Genomic DNA, 18,930 nt, shown 5'->3' with positions numbered 1-18,930 from the left:
ATGGAAAAAAAAATTATTATTATTGTTACTTAAAGAACTCCTATACATACAAATTGAAATAAAACAAATATGATTCTAATGAGATTATTGCTGAGGAAAAAGTGCAAAAATTTATTTAAAAATTGTTATCTTAATTAAAATCCAATATTGGCATTTGTGTTTATATGAATCATTATTTAACATAATTAAAATTCACGTATACTTGCTTCATATTTTTTTTTGGTAAATCTAACAAGTCATTTTCTGACGTAACTCAAATTTTATATGTACCAAAGTGAACAGTCGTAGAATTTCTTCATTTTTTTACATGAAAGCATCCATGGTATTGATTTTATAATAACGCAAATAAACTACTCCTAGTTTATTTATGTTAGGGTCGAGTTCATTAACTGAGGCCCGTAGTTTACTGATATTTTAGGCTTAGTAATTTAGTATGAAATTTATTTCAGACAAATTATCTTCTATTCTGACATAATAATTTTCATTTAAAAATATCAAACTAACTTGATTTTCAAGTAATTTAGTTGTCTGTAAAAAATTAATTTCACGTTCTATACTTTAACCAGGAAGTGATAAACCTAATTGCCTGCATAGAATCGTATTAAGGATTTTCTCTAGTTTATAGTACATTCCGATATTAGTGCGAAAAAGTGATATCAGCCTTGTGTAGACGTTTGCGCCCGAGTGAAGCAAAGGTAAAAAGGTCACACGAGACTGAATTCACTTTTCGACATTTTGTGCGTGGAAACTCGATTTTACGCAGGCATATTTAAAATCTCGTACGCACGTCGAATCGAAATATAAATCTAGATACATGCGAGAAAGTGATTTCAGCCTCATGAGGCCTCTTCATCCTCGCTTTACTCGACAGCAATCGTTCACACGAGGCTGCAATTACTTTCTCGTATCAATATTGAAATGTACTATTGATAGTATAAACTAAGTTTAGAAAGAAGGCTAATGTCATGTATTTTTTCCAGAAAGTGTTCGACTTATAAGTGTCTTATATTTTGTTATAGATATTTCATGAGACCTTTATTAGGTTATTATGTAGTATTATTTTGAGAATTTAGGGACTCTTTGTCGTTTGAGCTTTGATTGAATGTTCTCCAACATATTTTATAAGTAGCATCACGTTTCTTATAAAGTAGCTTCAAACGATCATTGACTCTATGAAAACCATTTTTCTACTTTCGAAGAAATTTCTTCCGATTCATGTTTTTAATTATAATTATGTGATTATTTAAGCAGTCTAAGCTAAGTACAGAATCAAGCTCTAGCACATCGAGTAAATACCAATTGCAGACCCTACAAAGTAATCAATTCTTGTTGACTTGCTTCTTTGTAATTTTTATATTTTATTTATTGGTCCAATCGAGTTCAAGGAAAATTTGATACTACTACTACGATTAAAGAGAAAGAGGATCTGCGATAGCCACAAAATTAGTTTGTAATACTAAAAACTATTTTGCTATTAAAACTTATTGTATACACTATGTCAATAATTTTATCAAATCGTGAGACTGTATGTAACTTTATTGTAATAAAGCTGTTTCGCTTTCAGTATTGAAATAAATAAGACATATATTTACAAGATGCCATTGAAATCAAGGCTGTCCATCTACTAAAGCTCGTGTATCTAATGGGCTAGTTACTCTATATAAAATTAAATTGAGTCACCTTATTAGGTACTAGAGAAAATAAAATAGTTAATCTTGTAATATATCCAAATTGCCTGTAATAAGAACCTGTGTAGCTCAGTATTTTTAACTGCTTAACCATAGAAAATTACGATGCTAACGCTCACGTTTAAACGTCTGTCAAATTTACGTTGATTCATATTCTACGTTCACTCGCTGAGATTCTATTTGAAGGTTCATTCGCGTAAATTATTGCTTGGCGGCAAGAGTTAGAAATGTCACAAGATTTGTTCAAAGGAAAATTGATACAGTTTTATTGAACAAATATTTTGTTTCTGCTATTCATATAAAATAAGCAAAAAAGTTTTAATTAATACGAATATTTGAAGTCAAAAAAAGTTTTATTAATCAATATTTAATGAGACAACAATATGAGAAATTGCAATTTCATCAATACTTTTATTTTTGTGTATTGGTTGATTTTTAATAATTATTGTGCAGCTAAGGATAAAAAAAGTACAAATAAAAACATAATAATTATTGGTGCTGGAGCAGCAGGAATTTCAGCAGTGACTAAATTATTTGAACATGGTTTTACAAATCTCACAGTATTAGAAGCCGAGAATAGAATTGGAGGTCGCTTATACACTACAAAATTTGGTAAATAGATAATTATTTTCTTGTTAATTTAAAAAAAAAAAAGAAAAGATCATAAGTTTTTGCTGTTTGGTTAATTATTATTTATTACAAGATTATTATTAAGATATTGTAAGTATCATTATTTTTTCCAAAATAATTATCTTGTAATTGAGTAAACATCATAGTCTACATTAATTCGAAAGAAAATAATTTATCCGTCTAAAAATTTTACATTATACAATAATATTTGCCATAGGTAATTATTCCGTGGACCTCGGTGGTCAGTGGATACATGGGCAAAAGAATAATACAGCGTTCGAATTAGCTTATCCTTTGGGTTTACTCGACACAAGGAATGTTACAGAATTCAACGAAATGCTACTGGATTTATCTGGAAGTGTTTTCAGTGATACTGTTAGCGAAAATATTATGATATTTATTAGTAATTATTTACTACAAGAAATACCTAATAAACATTCTACATCCGCTAAAAATTATGGTGAATTTATAAAAGAAACGTAAGGCCAAAGAAACTTCGAAACTACTAGTAAATGTATTCACTACTTTTTCTTATCCGTAGGTTCGAAAGAGAATTTAAAAATGTATCTGAAATTATAAAACACAAAACAGCATTGCTACATTATTTGGAAATGTTGGTTTTGAGTGGAGATTCGGGTGATTCTTGGTATGATGTTGCTATCAGAGATCCTGATGGATACATTGATTGCGATGGCGATCAGAAAGTTAACTGGAAAATGCAGGGCTATGGTTTCATTATAGACGTATTATTGGTATGCTTAATACAAAGTGAAATTGAAGGCATAAACTTTTTAAATTTATTGTTTTAATAATAAATTATTTTTTTGTAGAAACGGTATCCAGATCCAAAAAAAGAAATACCGATTTTAAAAAATATAGTACTCAATTCCGAAGTAACTTCTATTGATTATTCTGGAAATGGGCAGCCAATTTCAATAACTACTAAAAACGGTCAAGTTTATAAGGCGGATCACGTTATATTAACAGTTTCGTTAGGAGTTTTAAAAGAAAAGTATAAGACATTATTTAATCCTAATTTACCGGATAATAAAGTTAGTGCCATAGAGGTAAGAAACAATGTGATAGTTATGAAAGTAAAAATGGTGTAATTTTGATTATCTATAAAAAGTTTAGGGGCTTGGTTTTGGAAGTGCTGGAAAGGTGTATTTATTGTTTGAAAGCCCCTTTTGGCAACTTAAAGGCGAGAAGTCTATGCACTACGGGTTTATATGGGATGAAGAAGAGATAAAGGCTAGAGAACAAGACGTAAGCACATTAAATAAAGTTTACATTTCATGATAAAATTTTAGTAAAGAAAAATACCTATGGAACTGCAATGTCGCTATAATATTAGCTTATAAAACATCAAAACGAGTTTTAATATATCCAGAACACAAATTTTACAAAGTACTAATTTAATATATTCATAAAAATTAATAAAATTTTTGTATTTTACAACTTTTGTACTTTATGTTTTAATGGATTAATAGTATTTTATATTTTAATGAATCATAATTATCAAAAAGTAACAAATAGTTCAATTTTCATTTCATATTATATGTTATTAAGAAAAATGAATTTGAATTGATTAACGATTTTTCAGTTGGAAAAAAAATGGACTTTGGGAGTCTTAGGAGCTTCCACCGTTGAACATAAACCAAATCTATTAGAGTTTTACATTGCAAGTCGATATTCTAAAGTAATGGAGGAAATTAGCGACGAAAAAATGTTCAGTCAGTCAGTTGAACTGTTAGAACGGTTTATGGGAAGAACACATAAAGTTACAAAACCCCTTGCCATAATGAGAACGCAGTGGTACACCAATCCGCATTTTAAGGGAACTTACAGTTATCGGGATATTGAGTCAGATAAACGAAAAGTTTATCCGAAAACTTTAGAAGAACCTATCTATTCGGATGAACTTGTAAGTTAATTTATTATATTAAATTCAATTTAAATAACTTGTTAACCTTTATATTATTGTACATTACTTTAATTTTAGAAAATTTTATTCGCGGGAGAAGCTACATCTCTACATAGATATTCAACAGCTGATGGAGCTATTGAATCTGGTTGGACAGCCGCAAATCGTTTGATAAAATTTTATGAAATAATGCCGTCGAAGCAGTAAAATTACCACTTTTGTAAGTTTTGGTAGACTCGATATCTGCAGAATTCTGGAATTTCCTTTTTTATACTTATAATTATTTGAGGAGATATAATGTACTGTTATCGACAGATTTATTGCACCATGAATTATTATTGAGTATATTTTTTAGAAAAAAATATGTAAAACTACGAACGTATTTTTATAGAACCCATGACCTCAGAAGCCTGGGCTCTTACCCACTAAGCCACCGTGACCTTTGTTAAATTTATTAAACCGTATGGGTTTGATAAATTTAATTATACGAAAGTTTCAAGGCTAATAATTAGAGATTGATATTATTTATTAAAAAATATCTTGATTGTTTCTACGAAATTAATTGAAATGATTGCAATGAGAGGTATATGACAATGACAGCAAAACGTTTTAAATAAAATAATAAACAGTATAATCGGTTTCAATAATGATTTTTCGAGTTAATATTGAAATTATATTTCTATTTCGACATGTCTTATTAAAAAGATCAAATAATGTATATGCAGGAAACTCTGAATAATATGAGTGCTGAACCAAACGATATGAAAAGCGCTTAGACGCTTAAAACTTGATCGGACAACATGCCAAAATGGCCGCTTCGCATTTATAATAAAAATTGGCATATTACAATTTTTACTTGCTTGTAGCTACCAAATTGATTTAAAAATCTCTAAATATTAATTAAAGACTCTAAGTATTAGCGGCTACCTACTGACATGTAACTTTTACTTTTAGAGAAAATGGTAGTGAGCCAAGGGCAGGGGAAAATAAATTATGCTTTTAGTTTTAGTACAAAGAAAGTTATTGTAAGGAACGATGAAACAAAATATATATGAATATGAATTAAAAGTACAGGTTTATAAATGGAAAATTTTGATTATAATTATTTGAATATAGCTACAATAATTCATAGACACATAACAGTTTGAAAATCAATAAATACATTCAAAATAAGTCTACCAACCACTACACGAGTAATAATGTAGCCTTTATTTTAAAATGGATATAAGTTAGTACGCTATTTTTAAAATTATCTTAATCTAGTGTAATATGATAATAATTTACAAAAATGTAAATGTAATTGTTATTGTTGTACATTATGAAATTTCTATAATACTTTAGAGATAACTAAGAATAGTCACGAAAAAATGTAAAACGATCCTCTTGCTTAATGTAATTTTGAAGGTAAGTCACTTAAGGTGTCGATGTGACAAGATTGGCCAATGATTGACTGGAAAGAAGGAGTAAGTATAAATACTATAACATAAATTATTGTCTTGTACGTATATTAAAGTTGCTACGGTCATTAAAAAAAGCACGATGCTAAAGTAAGCTCATAATTTGTTGCTGTTTATTGCTCATTTGTTGTGTAATAATTAATTTTAATTAATTTTGTTGTTTTTGACGTTCCTAATAAAACCCGTCGCCCTTTATTGAAATACGAAATTACTGAAGCCACATGTTTTAAGAACGAAGAGAGCTGTCCATATGAACCTAATGGTATATTTTGCTACTAATTTGCTGCTTTGATATTGTGAATCATCTGAGTTTTCAAACATATCTCCTAGAAGAGAAACCTACCCCTATTACACTAGTGCATCCATGCGTGCTATTTCGATAATGAAAATAGTTATTGACACGGTAAGAGCTACTTACTTTTATTGTTAATTTATTTTGTTAATATAGTCAATTATTTAAGCCCTTAGACGCATCCCCTGGAAGAGAAATTCTCTTCCATTACGTTACGCTACTACAGCGATATGTGCTATCTCAATAACGAAAATAGTTTTTAACCTAGGAAGAACATTATATCTTGTTGCCAATTCTGTTATTCTGAAATAATATAATTAATAAACTTATTGAAAATTTATAGACAATAAAGAATACTGGATGCGCTGAATAAAAGCATGAAATCGGTTCGACGATTTATTATAGTTAAAAACTTGGCAAACAACTCACCATTAAAGTTGATAGTTTTTTATTATTCGTCAATATTCATTCTTAAATCTTACAGGAACGAAATAAAAAAAACTTGTACTTGATTTATAGTAAAGCTTATAAAGTTTAAGATTTAAAGTTTGATCAATCCAAGCCCTAACTAGCTGCATTTATCAAAAATGTTTTAAAATTATAAATTTTCTCTACATACTTACACTTCATATACTTTAATAAATAAAAAGGTTTAAAATCTAAAAGCTCAAAAGTTCGGTTAAGTTCACGGTGTCATTGGTACAATTATATTCAATCATTCAATGCATAATCGCCTTATATAAATTTTTTTAAAAGAAATAATAAATAAATAATCAGCTTTTACAAGACTAATATAGAGATTAAATCACAAATAATGAAATCATATAATCTTATTGTACAATATTATTAGGCGCCTCGTAAAATGCTATAACTAACTCAAATATACGTAGCAAACGGGACAATTTTGTCGCGCTTTCCCTTTAATAGTTTGCCTAAACGAAAAATAGTTGGTACTTGAAAAAGTGAATATTCATAAATAGTATACTCTGGATTATATACCAATCCATTTCGAAGCAGTTTATCTATCGGTTTTATCATAAAAAAATCATGAAATCTACAATAATTTTAAGCTGTAATCAGTTTATGTTTACGTCGAAAACAAAATATTAGAGTAAGTCATAACTAAGCAAGCGTTACACCAATTTAAAAAATTTATTTATGAAGTTTTACTGATAGATGAAGATTAAATATTAACTAGTGGTACAAGGAATACAGCGGTTTAACTCAATATCGATTATAGACGATACTGCATTTTTAAATAAATTACTATATATTTTTTATATAAAGAATCTCTATATATATATTTTAGTTCGTTATAGTATTATATGGGAGGTTTTAATCATTCTTTGATTTCAACTAAATTTACAGTTCACGTGTATTGAAAATTTTCAAAATTATGTAAATTGATAAGTATTTCAATAAATGTATTGAAATATCTATAGTTTTATTATTAACTAATTTGAGGTATAACTTTCTACAGTTAACAAGATAAAACCATATCGTGTATGTCTCATTTCTAATGACCTAATGTTTGAAATAAAATATATAATAAATTAATAAATACATTTGGTAAAATTCATATTGCACGTTATTCAGTTCTGTAATGTTTCAAAAATATTTGAGCCTGTTTTACACCACTATCATAAGCTCCATGTGTTGTGGAATAGTAGTTATCGTGAGTTGCTTCACCCGCTAGCATTAATATTGGAAAATTCTGTAATAATTCCCACAATCATGTAATAAATATACAATCGAGTTTTTTAAATGTTAATGTTATAAAATGGATACAATATAGTGAAAATGTTACCTTTATATTATTATATGAATTTATAGTTCCCCAAATTGGTTTAGCTAGAGTGGCGGGTGAAATCCCGGCGATATCACATTTTTTGCTAATGTGACTATAACCGCCTTTTACGTAACGATTACTAAACCAAGTGCTTTTTATGCATTTGCTAGCTTCAGGTACGTTTTCATTTTTCAAAAAAAATCTGAAAATTTCTGCACAGTCTTTAATGATTTGTTGTTCACTTAATGTTTCAATAACACAAGCTCCTTTTCCTCCAACCCAACCCAAAAGTATGGACTTTTGATCTTTTATTACATCAAACCCAGTTAAGTCTTTGGCCCAACCAGCAAGCTTCTTTCGTGCTGGATTATTGTTACACTTTTCAGTATTGTCATTCCATAAAAATTGAAATCCTTTTGTATTTGGTTCCCACCATGGCTCACTAAACTCAAGGAAGACTTTATTTATCAAACCAAATCCTAAACTTTGAATGGCTGTAACAAATTGTTTTGGCAACATAGGAATGAACAATTTATCATGATTTTCTTTTAAAAAACCTAGTGAAGATGTAATTATGGCACATTTTGTATTGATCTTTTTATTATTTTCAAGTGTGATAGTAATTGGTCTTGGATTATTTACATCTATCTTATCATTCCATTCAATTTTTGTTACTGGACAATTTAGTCTTATATTATCTTGTGATAATTCTCTTGTGATTGATTCTACTATAGCACCGTAATGAGTATTAAAAATATTATACTCTGGACCATTCACGGACTGTAATCAAAGTCAGTCCAATAGAAAATTCATAAAATTAAAATTCAAAAAGAATAAAAAATTTGAATAATACCTTGAATTTACCCCAGCTTTTAACCGATAGTTCATCTAGTTGCATGCATGCATTATCAATAAGAAGAAATCTAACATTCCAATCAAAAAGTTCTTCTTTTATTTGCCTGATATCTACTGGATCATTAGTAATTCTTAGATATTTATTAAAGCGATTTTTCAAAACTTTACCTATGTTTTCTTCAATATCTGAGTATTCAATTTCATTGTTCAATGCATACTTTTCACAGTCTTCCAATATGTTTTTAACTATATCATCTACTTCCAATATTAATGCTTGATCAACATTACTACCATCAACCCTTAAATAAAGCCCTTCACCTTCAGCACCATCAATACAAGAAAGCAAACCTTTAATCTCTGCTAATTGAGCTAAAGTACTTTCTCTTCCATGGAGAAATTGAGCTCCAAGTTCTAACCAACCATTTTTCCAAGGAATAGAGGCAATTCTACCTCCAACTTGAGATTGAGCTAAGTAAGAATTAAAAAATTAATTTTTATATACTAAAAAATAATGCAATTTACTAGTGAAATTTATTACACCTTCAAGCAAAATGTATTCTTTAAAGTCTGATTGTTCTAATGTTATAGCAGCTCCCAAACCAGCAATACCAGCACCCACAATTACTATTTCGGTATTCTCTATCGATAAGTCTGTTTTTTTTATATCCATCGTTATATTATGAAAGAAAAAATTATCACTTTATAAAAATCACAGATAGTTTAGAAGTTTCCTAGAGTAAGTATAAGGTATGTGATTTATTTATAGAAAATGCAATATGCATAAATTGTGGCGTAGCAATTGGAATAATGTATAATTTAATGGATCTCAATGAAATTGAATTCATGAATAATTTTTATGAGTTGAAATAATATTTATGATACAAATTTATAAGTGAAAAGTAATTTTGTATTGACTAATTTCCAAAGAATTGAATTTCGAAAAACATATGAATAATTTCTGTTAATAGCTAGCAGACTATTTTGATAGGAATACATAATATAGCAACTTAAGCTTAAACTTTTGAGGTTAATGTACATACTGTAATATATATGTGTGTGTGTGGTGGGTGGGTGTGCGCGCGCGCACGCGTGTATGTATGGAAGAGTCGAAACTAAAATTTAGGGGTCGGCGATTCTACTCGATTCCAGACGAAGTATTCGATTTTTTTTTGAGAATCGATTATTTTGTCGATTCTTCTTCGGAATCGATTCTGAGTATTCGATCTTTTTCAAGAGAATCGCCGACCCCTAAACTAAATCACAGACGCCTTATATAAAATAGGCTACTATATATATTTTTTTTTTTTTTTATGGGAGAGGAGGGGAAATCTTCAGAAAGACTCCCACTTAGATGGAATAGTGGGGAGTGTCGGATTTGTACCGACTAAAATCCCTCCTCATGGTTGCCAATCCTAGGGTTATAAACCAAGGCGCCTATGATGGGCAAGAAGAATTAGGGGCCCTGCAGATGATACTGAAGGGCACTGTGCTCGCGGGGCGAGGCTAGATAAAGTTTGGTGTAGGGGGGATAAGGGAACAAGGTCTAAGGACCTTGTCAGAATCTTTACTGGTTATCGTGGCTAGTTGGTTAATGGAGGGGTTATCATGATTTGTGATGGAAGTACGGAGGTTATTTCCGTAAGTGGAGGCTGCTGAGTGGATAGAGGGGAGACCTGTTTCTTTGAGGATCTGGTCATTTCTTATGAACCAGGGGATGTTGAGAGAGCCGCGAAGGGTCTTCATATATGTACCGTTGAGGTTTTTGAGAGAAGAGGCAGTACCCCATACCGGAATGGCATAGGTGCTGATGTTTCTGATGATGGCATTAAATGCTCTGATTTTTGTGGATTGGGAGATAGATTTGTTATTGAAGAAGGGTTTAAGGGAAAAGAAAGCACCGTTAGTTTTGGAACGGACAGCTTTGATTTGGGAGTGCCAGTTGAGACTTCTGTCAAAGATGACACCCAGATAAGAGCCGACAATTAGTTTGTCCGGGGGGACTGTAAAATTTTCTTTTATATTATAATGACATGAGGTAAATATTATGCTGGTCTTATATTAAATAGCCAGCGTAAACATCTCATTTAAATGTCAGTAGAGCGTATACGAAAAGGCAAACAACAAGGAGCTCAGGAACAAGATCGTGACAATAACAAATTAATTTGATAATTAATAACAATTGTTAATTTGATTAAATAAGTTGAAAGTTGACGTGATCACGCTTACAAATTTTTAATACTATAATACAATTTACGATTCTAATTTGAACGGCAATCGGAATTATTATTTTCGTCAAAAGCCAGAGCGATTTTAATAAACTCTTTCTAATTTGCGATTGTTCTTACTAGAAAAAGTACGTCTTACTTGTTTTTGGATATTATCATACAATAATCCGCCGTTTGTAGAGTCCTCTTCTAAATATTATAGTGAAATATTGAGGTTCATCTCAATTTTATCTCAAATTCTGCAGTATACTCGCAGGTTCAAGGTCGCTGTAAAAGTGATTAATTTTTAGTTATTGGTGTGCGTGTGTGTATTCTCGAAGTAGCCGGGAGATCTCTTCATTTTGCTTGCTGGAGAATCTTCTTGTACTTTCCTCGTCGGACACCACACACTTGTTACCTTGAGACTGTCTTAATTTCTTCTGACTCTCACGTTAGACTCTCTTTTTGAAACCTCTCTCTGAGGGGATTAAGGGGCGCTCATAAGCGATCTTAGGCAGAAATTTGGTGCGCACGATGTCCATCTATAGGCGAGAAACTGCTCAATACCCAGCAAGTCAGATTTAAAATCTCATTGTTACAGGATATTTCTGTGGGAGAAGAAAATGGCTACAGATTTGGCTTCGTTTAGGTTAAAGCCTCATCTGTGGTACCATTTCAGGAGAGTGGGGGTGTATTTGTTTAGGACAGATGAGCAGTGGCTTTTGGTTTTGCCGGTGTAGAGTAGCGCAATGTCGTTTGCGTATTGGGCTATCACGATGTTCTTTTGAGTGGGAATGTCATGACAATAAATGTTGAAGAGTGAGGGGGATAATTTGGAGCCTTGGGGGACTCCGGCGGTGACGGGTTGGGGGGAAGAGAGGGTATTGGAGACCCTGACTTTGAGGGAGCGGTTCGTTAAAAAGGATTTAATCAGACCGATAAGGTAGTGGGGAAATTTTAGCTGGATGAGTTTATGGATGAGGCCGTCATGCCAGACTCCGTCAAAGGCTTGTTTGGCGTCGAGGAGGAGCATGGAGGTGTGTTTGCGTTTGTTGCGGTTATCCGCAATAAATTCGGAGACTCGAAGGAGTTGGTGACATGTGCCATGATGGTGGCGGAAACCATGTTGAAAGTTGGGGAGGGCTTTTATTTCTGAGCTGTGATTATTAATGCGGTTGAGGATTATGTTTTCAGCTACTTTACTTAGGGTGCAAAGTAGGCTGATTGGGCGGTAGCTAGAGGCAGAGTTTAGGGGTTTTCCGGCTTTGGGGAGGCAGACGACAATTGCTTCTTTCCAAGAGGTGGGGAAATAGCTAAGTCTGAACATTGCGTTGACAATGTTACAAATGAATACTATGTGGATTTTGGGAGAATTTTGAGGACACTATTGAGGATGCCGTCGGGTCCTGGGGCTTTATTGTTTATTAGGGCTTTTATGGCTGCTGTTATTTCGCGAGGGGATGTGGGGTTGATATCCTGGGCGGAGGGGATGAAGTTTTGGACTGAAAGGGTGACTTGTTTGTGGAAGTCTTGGTACGCTACCGGGGTGGGGAAGGGGGAACATTGCTCGCAGAGGGATTCTGCGAAAATGTTAGCCTTGTCCTCGTCAGCAGAGTAATTTATGCCGTTTTTGGTGAGTGGGGGTGAGTGTGGTTGTCTATTACGGAGGGATTTGATGGTTTTCCAGCAGCGTCTGGGGTTTGCCTCAGCTTCAGCAATATATTTGCTGAAGTGTGAGTCATGAGAAGCTTGTAGGGCGGTTTTGATTTCGCGGATTAATGTGTTGAGTCGGGGACGGAGTGCGTGAATTTGGAAGCGTTGGATTTGTCTGCGTGTTTGGTTCTTGAGTTTAATGAGTGCGCGAATGTCGGGAGAGAGTGGTTGTTTGTTGGATGAAGGTGTTGTAGGTATGGATGCTAGTGTAATTTGGTTCTGGAGCTCTAGAGTGAGAGTTGAGACAGCATTGTCTATGTCTGCGGTAGTGTTGATTGGTAAGCATTCGAGTGAAGAGTGTTCGAGTTGGTATTGGAGAGAGAGCTAATCTATTTTTGTGGGAGGTGGTGTGGAGAGAGTGTAAGTGTTTGGTATTTCGAGAAAGACTGGGTTGTGATTAGATTGTAGGGCGGTGATGGACCACGGATCTTTCTCGAGGGTGATGTTTCTTGTGATGAACAGGTCTAAGATGTCTGGGGAGTGGTTTGTTGCACTTGGGAAGTGTGTGAATTCAGCGGGGGCATCTACTGAGAAGTTGTGTGAGTAGAGAAGATTGCGGAGGGTGGTACCTTTTCGGTTTTTGGATCGGGAACCCCAGCAAGTGTGTTTGGCATTGAGATCGCCGGCGATAATTGTGGGGTAGTTGGAGTTTAGAAGAGGGGGTAATTCTTTTAGGTTGTGGGAGAGGGGGGGAGAGTAGCATGAGATGATTCTTAGAGGGTGGTTGTTGAGAGAAATTTCAACACCATAAACCTCTAGAGAGGGGGTGGGGGTGCTTATTGATTTGTGTCGGACGGAGTTTTTAACAAGGGTGGCAACGCCGCCGAAGGCTGAGTTGGGGCGGTCGTTCCTTTATGTGGTGTAATTTGGAATGTAGAGTTTTTGGTGTGATTTTAGGTGTGTTTCGGTGATGCAGACTACATCAACTGCGTGTTCGTGTATGAGGTCGGAGAGTTCGAAGACCTTGTTGTGGGCAAGGATTCCTCTGGCGTTCCATGTCATGATTGTGAGGTTAGTGTTGTTGGGGGAAGAAGGGGATGTTCTGGAATTTGAGGAATTGCATGAAGGCACGAAAAAGTTTCAGAGTGGACGGGTCTGATAGTGGGTTAGTTGTTGCGGGAAGGGGGGAGGGAGTGGAGTTGTTTTGCTGTGCGATTGGGGAGGGGGAGAGAATACATGCGTATGAAGTTCTTTGGGGGGGGGGGGGGGGGAGGCGTAGATTGTGGTGAGAAAGGCAGATTAGGTTGCGTGTGTGTTATGTTGTTGTGAATGGGTTGAGTGATTGGTAAGTGTTGTCTTTTGTTGGGAGGGGGTGAGAGCTTAGTGCTGTTGTTTGTTGTGTGTTTGTTGGGTGTAGTGGATTTGTTATTTTTGTGAGTGTTGTTGTTTTTGTTGTTGCTTGGGGCATTGGGGCAGCCTCGGTAGGTGGCGCGATGTGGGCCTTGGCAGTGGGTGCATTTGGGGGTTTTGTTGGGGTTGTCCTTATTGGGACATTTGATTGTGGCGTGTGGTTTGGCGCAGAAGGCGCAGACCCAGGCGGCGTGGCAGTAGTTGGCGGTATGTCGGTACTGTAGGCAGCAGCGACACTGAGGGATCTCCTTGGATTTACGTTTGGGCTTAACTTTAATATTGAGCCTACCTAGAGTTTGGAGGTTAAAGATGGAGTTCGCTTGGGCGTGCTTGGAGTCGAGGTGAATGTGTATAAGGGGCCAGATTTTGTCCCCTTTTCTCATTCGATAGATGGATTTAACAGGTATTTTCTTCCTGTCAAGTTCGGTTTTGATGTCGTCTTCAGAGAGAGTTTCGAGGACTCCCCTGATAACGACTTCGAGATCCCTATCTTGTCTGACTTGGAAGGTGGTGTATTCTGTTTTGTCAGAATCAAGTTTGGAGGTGAGGTGACGGAAGTCGTTAACGGTGTTTAAGTAGAGGCGGATGCTGTCGTTGGTGGACACGCGTCGGCGGTAGGGGATGTCCTCGGAAGTGAGGTAGTTATGGATTTTGGGCCATTTGTCTTTCTGCTTGATGCAGATTGGAGGGGGGCGACCATTGTCGACGTCGGGAATTAATTCCGAGTCCGAGTCGGAGTTTGAGATAGAGGAGGGTGCTGGTGAGGTTAGGGTGTCTAGAAGGCGATGTGTGGTTGGTGTAGAGGAGGGGAGAGTGTTGGAGGGAGCAGTGGGATTTTTCCTGCTGCGTTTGCGCGAACGTTTGGGAGGTACGGGCTCGAAGTCCGAGGATTGAGAGTGGGGGTGCTTAGGTCAGCGATGTTGCTGCTCAGGGGGGTGAGAGGGGTCTCAGAGGTTGTGTCGGTGTTGGAGGTGTCCATGTCAGATGAAGAGCCTGTGGGAGAGGCGTTGAGTGTGGCGGAGTTGATGGCATTGGCGATTGCCGTTAGGTGACAGTCGAATTCTTGGATGCGGGCTTAACTTCATTGATGAAGATTTCTCGGTCGCGGCATATTTTGTCGTAGTCCGCTCGCAGAGAAATAATATTAGCGCTGCTGAGTGCATTGTTACCTGATGGGGGCATGTTGATGCTGGTGGATGGGGCTTGTGGAGTTGGCTCCTGGCTGACTTCGGGAGGGACGACTTGGATACAGTCCGGCAGCCCCGAGGTGGCGCGTGTAGATGGCCCTGCTGTGGGCTATTGGATGAGGAGGCGCAGCCTTTGCGGCGCAATGCCTACGGGGCACTTGCTAATGGCGGGAAAAAATAAAGGGCGAGTAGCTGTTAAGTTTTGTTGCATCAATTGTGTCAATTGTGTGAAAGTGAGTGTGAATTGGTGGTGTAGATGAGTGAGTGAGTGTGTTGAAAGAAAGGCAGAGTGAAAGGCAGAGTGGCTGGCCCTGATAAGGGCCGGTAAACTTATCTTTTAGTGGTACGCTGAGGATGACGACCGTTGGGCTCGGACGTTGAACAGCGAATACTATATATCATGTGTGACATAAGTATATATAGCCATCACATAGTTCGCTTAGCCTCCGCCGCGCGCGCTGGTTGTGCTAGCCTTCTACACCGTAATCCTAAATAATCTCACAAACGGTCCTTATCAGGACCCCCCCCCCCCCCCAGTGCTTTATCGGTCCTTCTCAGGACCTCGTGCAAACATACAAACGCCAATGCCCAAGGTGCCGGTACAAACTACGACACCCACCACACAAATCCTTCCTCTCATGTCCAATCAGCTCTTTTCAGGGCTTACCTCCCCCCCCCCCCCCCCCCCGCCATGTCATCGACAGCTCCCCACGACAACACCCAAAACAACGACCGCAGCCAACATCAACCTCAGCAGCAGCAGCAACAGCAGCAGCAGATGCAACAACAAACTCAACAGCAGCAGCAGATGCAACAACATTCCCAACAGCAGCAACAACAACAGCAGCTACAACTACAACAAATGGGCAATCCTGATGCTTCCCAAGTAAGTTCTGCCTCCCCCGAAAAAAGGGACTCTGAGATCGCTGAATTAAAAGCCAGCCTCCTTAACCTCCGCACCAAACGAGACGCCTTCTTTTCAGAAACCAAAGCCCAGCTCGCCGAATTCGACAGCCACGTCCTGGCTCTATCCCAAGCACTCGCACGGGCAACCGCAGCCTCAGCCGCCGGCTCCCCCCCCCCTCCCCCCCGACCGCGTAGAAGCCAATCCTCCGCCCCCGCCCATGGACTGCTCCCCCATTACAATTGCCCCACAACTCCCCCTCCCCCCATCCCAGACCCCCAAAGGCTCATCCACACCATCCCTGCCCAAACGCCTCCCTAAACGAAAAAAGACAGCCAACATCCTTCCCTCAGACTCATCAGAGGACTCCGACCCCGACGAAGAATCCGACCATAAAGGCCGTCCCCCTCCCATCCATCTCATTCAAAAAGAACTCTGGTTCGCTATAAAAAAATACATGGACGCCGAAGACATTCCCACCAGACGCACAGTCGTCACAAACGACTCCATCGCATCTACCTCAATTCCATCGACGATTTCCGTCAACTTACCGCCAAAATAGAGGCCGAAAAAATTCACTACTCCACCCACCAAGTCCGACAAGACCGCGACCTCGAAGTAGTTTTCCGTGGTATCCTCGAATTTCACTCGGACGACGATATCAAATCCGAACTCGCCAAAAAAGGCCTACCCGTTAAATCCGTCCGTCGCATGCGCAACGGCGACAAAATTTGGCCCCTTGTCCACGTCCACCTCAAACGATCCACCTCCGCAAACACAATCTTCGAGCTCAAATGTCTTGGCGGCATCAATGTCAAAGTCGAGCCCAAACGGAAATCCAACATCGTCCCTCAATGCCGCCGTTGTCTATAATACCGACATACGGCAGACTATTGCAAAGCCCCCTGGGCTTGTTCCTTCTGCGCGAAACCCCACGCCTCCCCCACCTGCCCTAAAAAAGACAAACCCAACAAAACCCCCACCTGCTTCCACTGCAAAGGCGCACACCGTGCCACTTACCGAGGTTGCCCCAAGGCACCTCCACCCAAACTACCCACACACCCACATCCCAAGGGAAACGCAGCTTCCCCTCCCTCCTCCAATCCTCCTCAGCCCCCTTCGCGGCTTCCTCCACCCCCTCCCCTCTACTCGGTTCTACCACAACCGTCTCCACCCCCCACTCTAGCCGGACCCCCTTCCCCCGAAGCCCTCTCACCTACGCCCAAGTAGCCGGCCCCAATTCCCCCTCCCCCCCACTTCAAGCCACAGCAACCGAAAACCCAGCCCTCCTCCAGCTTTTTCGGGAGTTCATCAACAATTTCACCGACGTCCTCCAACGATCCGTCCTCCTCACACCCCAGCCCCAAAATAACCATCCTAAATTGGAACGCAAATAGCTTCTTGGCCGTCGGCAAAAATAAACTCGCGGAACTATGTGACCTTCTCGACGAACTCTCCATAAAAGTCGTGTGTATCACCGAAACTCACCTACAGCCCAACCGAAAGCTCTTCATCCCCAACTACTCCGTCTATAGAAACGATCGCTCCAACTCCAAATTCGGCGGTGTCGCCACTCTAGTTCACAACTCCCTCAGACACAAAGCCATTAGCACTCCCTCCCCCTCCCTTGAAGTCAACGGAGTTGAAATCTCACTAAATAACAAACCCCTACGCATCATTACCTGCTACTCTCCCCCAAACGCTAATAATCTCTCTGAAATCACCCCCCTTCTCAACACGAACACTCCGACCGTTCTAACTGGCGACTTTAATGCCAAACACAGCTCTTGGGGCTGCCAAAACCGAAACCCCAAAGGTACAACCCTCCTCCGCCTCCTATTAACTAATCAATTTACAATTGAAGCCCCCGGTGATCACACCCACTTTCCCGGGGATCCCAACAAAACCCCTAACATTCTTGATATTTTTATCACTAAAAATATCACCCTAGAGAACGACCCCCGTACAATCTCAGTACTGAATTCAGACCACTACCCGGTTCTCCTCGATGTTCCCGGCCATAGTTTAACAGATCCTCCCAAAGAATCCAAAATTAATATGCTAACCCTACAATACCTCCTCGAAACCTCCACCTTCCAATTTCAGCAAATCCACTCCATCTCCGACATCGAAAACTCCGTCACCGCCCTCACAACTGAAATTAAAGATAAAATACTTCTAGCTAGCAGCATATACCTCCCCTCTTCCCCTTCCCAAAACGAAAACCCCCCCAGCTGTCCGCGAATTAATTCGCAAGAAAAACAAAACCCGCAGACTCCTCCAAAGAACCAGGAATCCAGACCTTCGTCCCAGGCTCAACAAACTTAAACGCGATCTGAGCAAAGCCCTACAAACCTCCCGCGACTCCCTTTTTAACAGCTATATATCCGAAGCTGAGCGAAACCCAAGGCGTTGCTGGAAAGTGATTAAATCACTGTGCAACCGCCAACCCTACTCTCCCCGTCTCACCAAAAACGGACTTTCCTTTTCTGCCGAAGAGGACAAAACAAACATCCTCGCAGACTCCCTCCAAGACCAATGCTCCCCTTTCCCCACACACAATAACTACACCGACTTCCACAACTCTGTTAACGAAACAGTACACAATCTAAAAACCTCCCCCCCCCCCCCCCCAATTCCATCCAACCTCTCCTAGAGAAATCTCCAACGCAATCAAAACCCTCTGAAACCGCAAAGCCCCAGGACCCGACGGCATTCCGAACAGTGTCCTAAAAATTCTCCCCCGCCTCCACATCGTTTCTATCTGCAACATCATCAATGCTATGATGCGACTACAATACTTCCCAAAATCTTGGAAAGTAGCTACCATCATCTGCCTCCCCAAATCCGTAAAACCCTTAAACCAAGCCTCTAGCTACAGACCAATTAGCCTTCTCAGCACACTCGGCAAAATCGCTGAAAACATCATCCTCTCCC

The 18,930-nt window shown here is 38.4% G+C and overlaps 2 protein-coding genes across 3 annotated transcripts; one reads left to right on the top strand and one right to left on the bottom strand.

The window, feature by feature from the left end:
* Nucleotides 1–1,858: 1,858 nt before the first annotated feature.
* On the top strand, nt 1,859–5,817 carry LOC131668011 (spermine oxidase-like). Its single transcript, XM_058941819.1, has 7 exons — nt 1,859–2,300; nt 2,536–2,797; nt 2,860–3,070; nt 3,149–3,385; nt 3,453–3,584; nt 3,922–4,242; nt 4,321–5,817. Exons 1-7 carry the CDS (start codon nt 2,072–2,074, stop codon nt 4,447–4,449), a joined length of 1,521 nt encoding a protein of 506 aa, XP_058797802.1. The 5' UTR covers nt 1,859–2,071; the 3' UTR covers nt 4,450–5,817.
* Nucleotides 5,818–6,608: 791 nt separating this feature from the next.
* Nucleotides 6,609–9,612, bottom strand: LOC131668012 (spermine oxidase-like). Of its 2 annotated transcripts, XM_058941821.1 has the most exons (5): nt 9,176–9,612; nt 8,804–9,103; nt 8,634–8,746; nt 7,799–8,560; nt 6,609–7,705 (listed from the first exon to the last, which is right to left on the bottom strand). In XM_058941821.1, the coding sequence occupies exons 1-5, from the start codon at nt 9,303–9,305 to the stop codon at nt 7,580–7,582; spliced, it is 1,431 nt and encodes a 476-aa protein (XP_058797804.1). In that variant the 5' UTR covers nt 9,306–9,612; the 3' UTR covers nt 6,609–7,579. The 2 variants fall into 2 exon arrangements, with proteins under 2 accessions (XP_058797804.1, XP_058797803.1); XM_058941820.1 differs by having other exon boundaries at nt 8,634–9,103.
* Between the last annotated feature and the right edge of the window lie 9,318 nt (nt 9,613–18,930).

Source organism: Phymastichus coffea, unplaced genomic scaffold (assembly GCF_024137745.1).
Source record: "Phymastichus coffea isolate CEN01 unplaced genomic scaffold, Cenicafe_Pcof_1.1 PCOF00072, whole genome shotgun sequence".
Lineage (NCBI taxonomy): Eukaryota > Metazoa > Arthropoda > Insecta > Hymenoptera > Eulophidae > Phymastichus > Phymastichus coffea.
This window is presented reverse-complemented; position numbering and strand designations above follow the sequence as displayed.

Bases quoted from the DNA above. Each gene is read 5' to 3' on its own strand.
- LOC131668011 (XM_058941819.1), top strand. From the start codon at position 2,072: ATGAGAAATTGCAATTTCATCAATACTTTTATTTTTGTGTATTGGTTG. The intron at 2,301-2,535 runs GTAAATAGATAA...TATTTGCCATAG, and splicing joins CTTATACACTACAAAATTTG to GTAATTATTCCGTGGACCTC. The intron at 2,798-2,859 runs GTAAGGCCAAAG...TCTTATCCGTAG, and splicing joins GGTGAATTTATAAAAGAAAC to GTTCGAAAGAGAATTTAAAA.
- LOC131668012 (XM_058941820.1), bottom strand. From the start codon at position 9,305: ATGGATATAAAAAAAACAGACTTATCGATAGAGAATACCGAAATAGTA. The intron at 8,561-8,633 runs GTATTATTCAAA...CTTTGATTACAG, and splicing joins AAAGCTGGGGTAAATTCAAG to TCCGTGAATGGTCCAGAGTA. The intron at 7,706-7,798 runs GTAACATTTTCA...GAATTATTACAG, and splicing joins ATTCATATAATAATATAAAG to AATTTTCCAATATTAATGCT.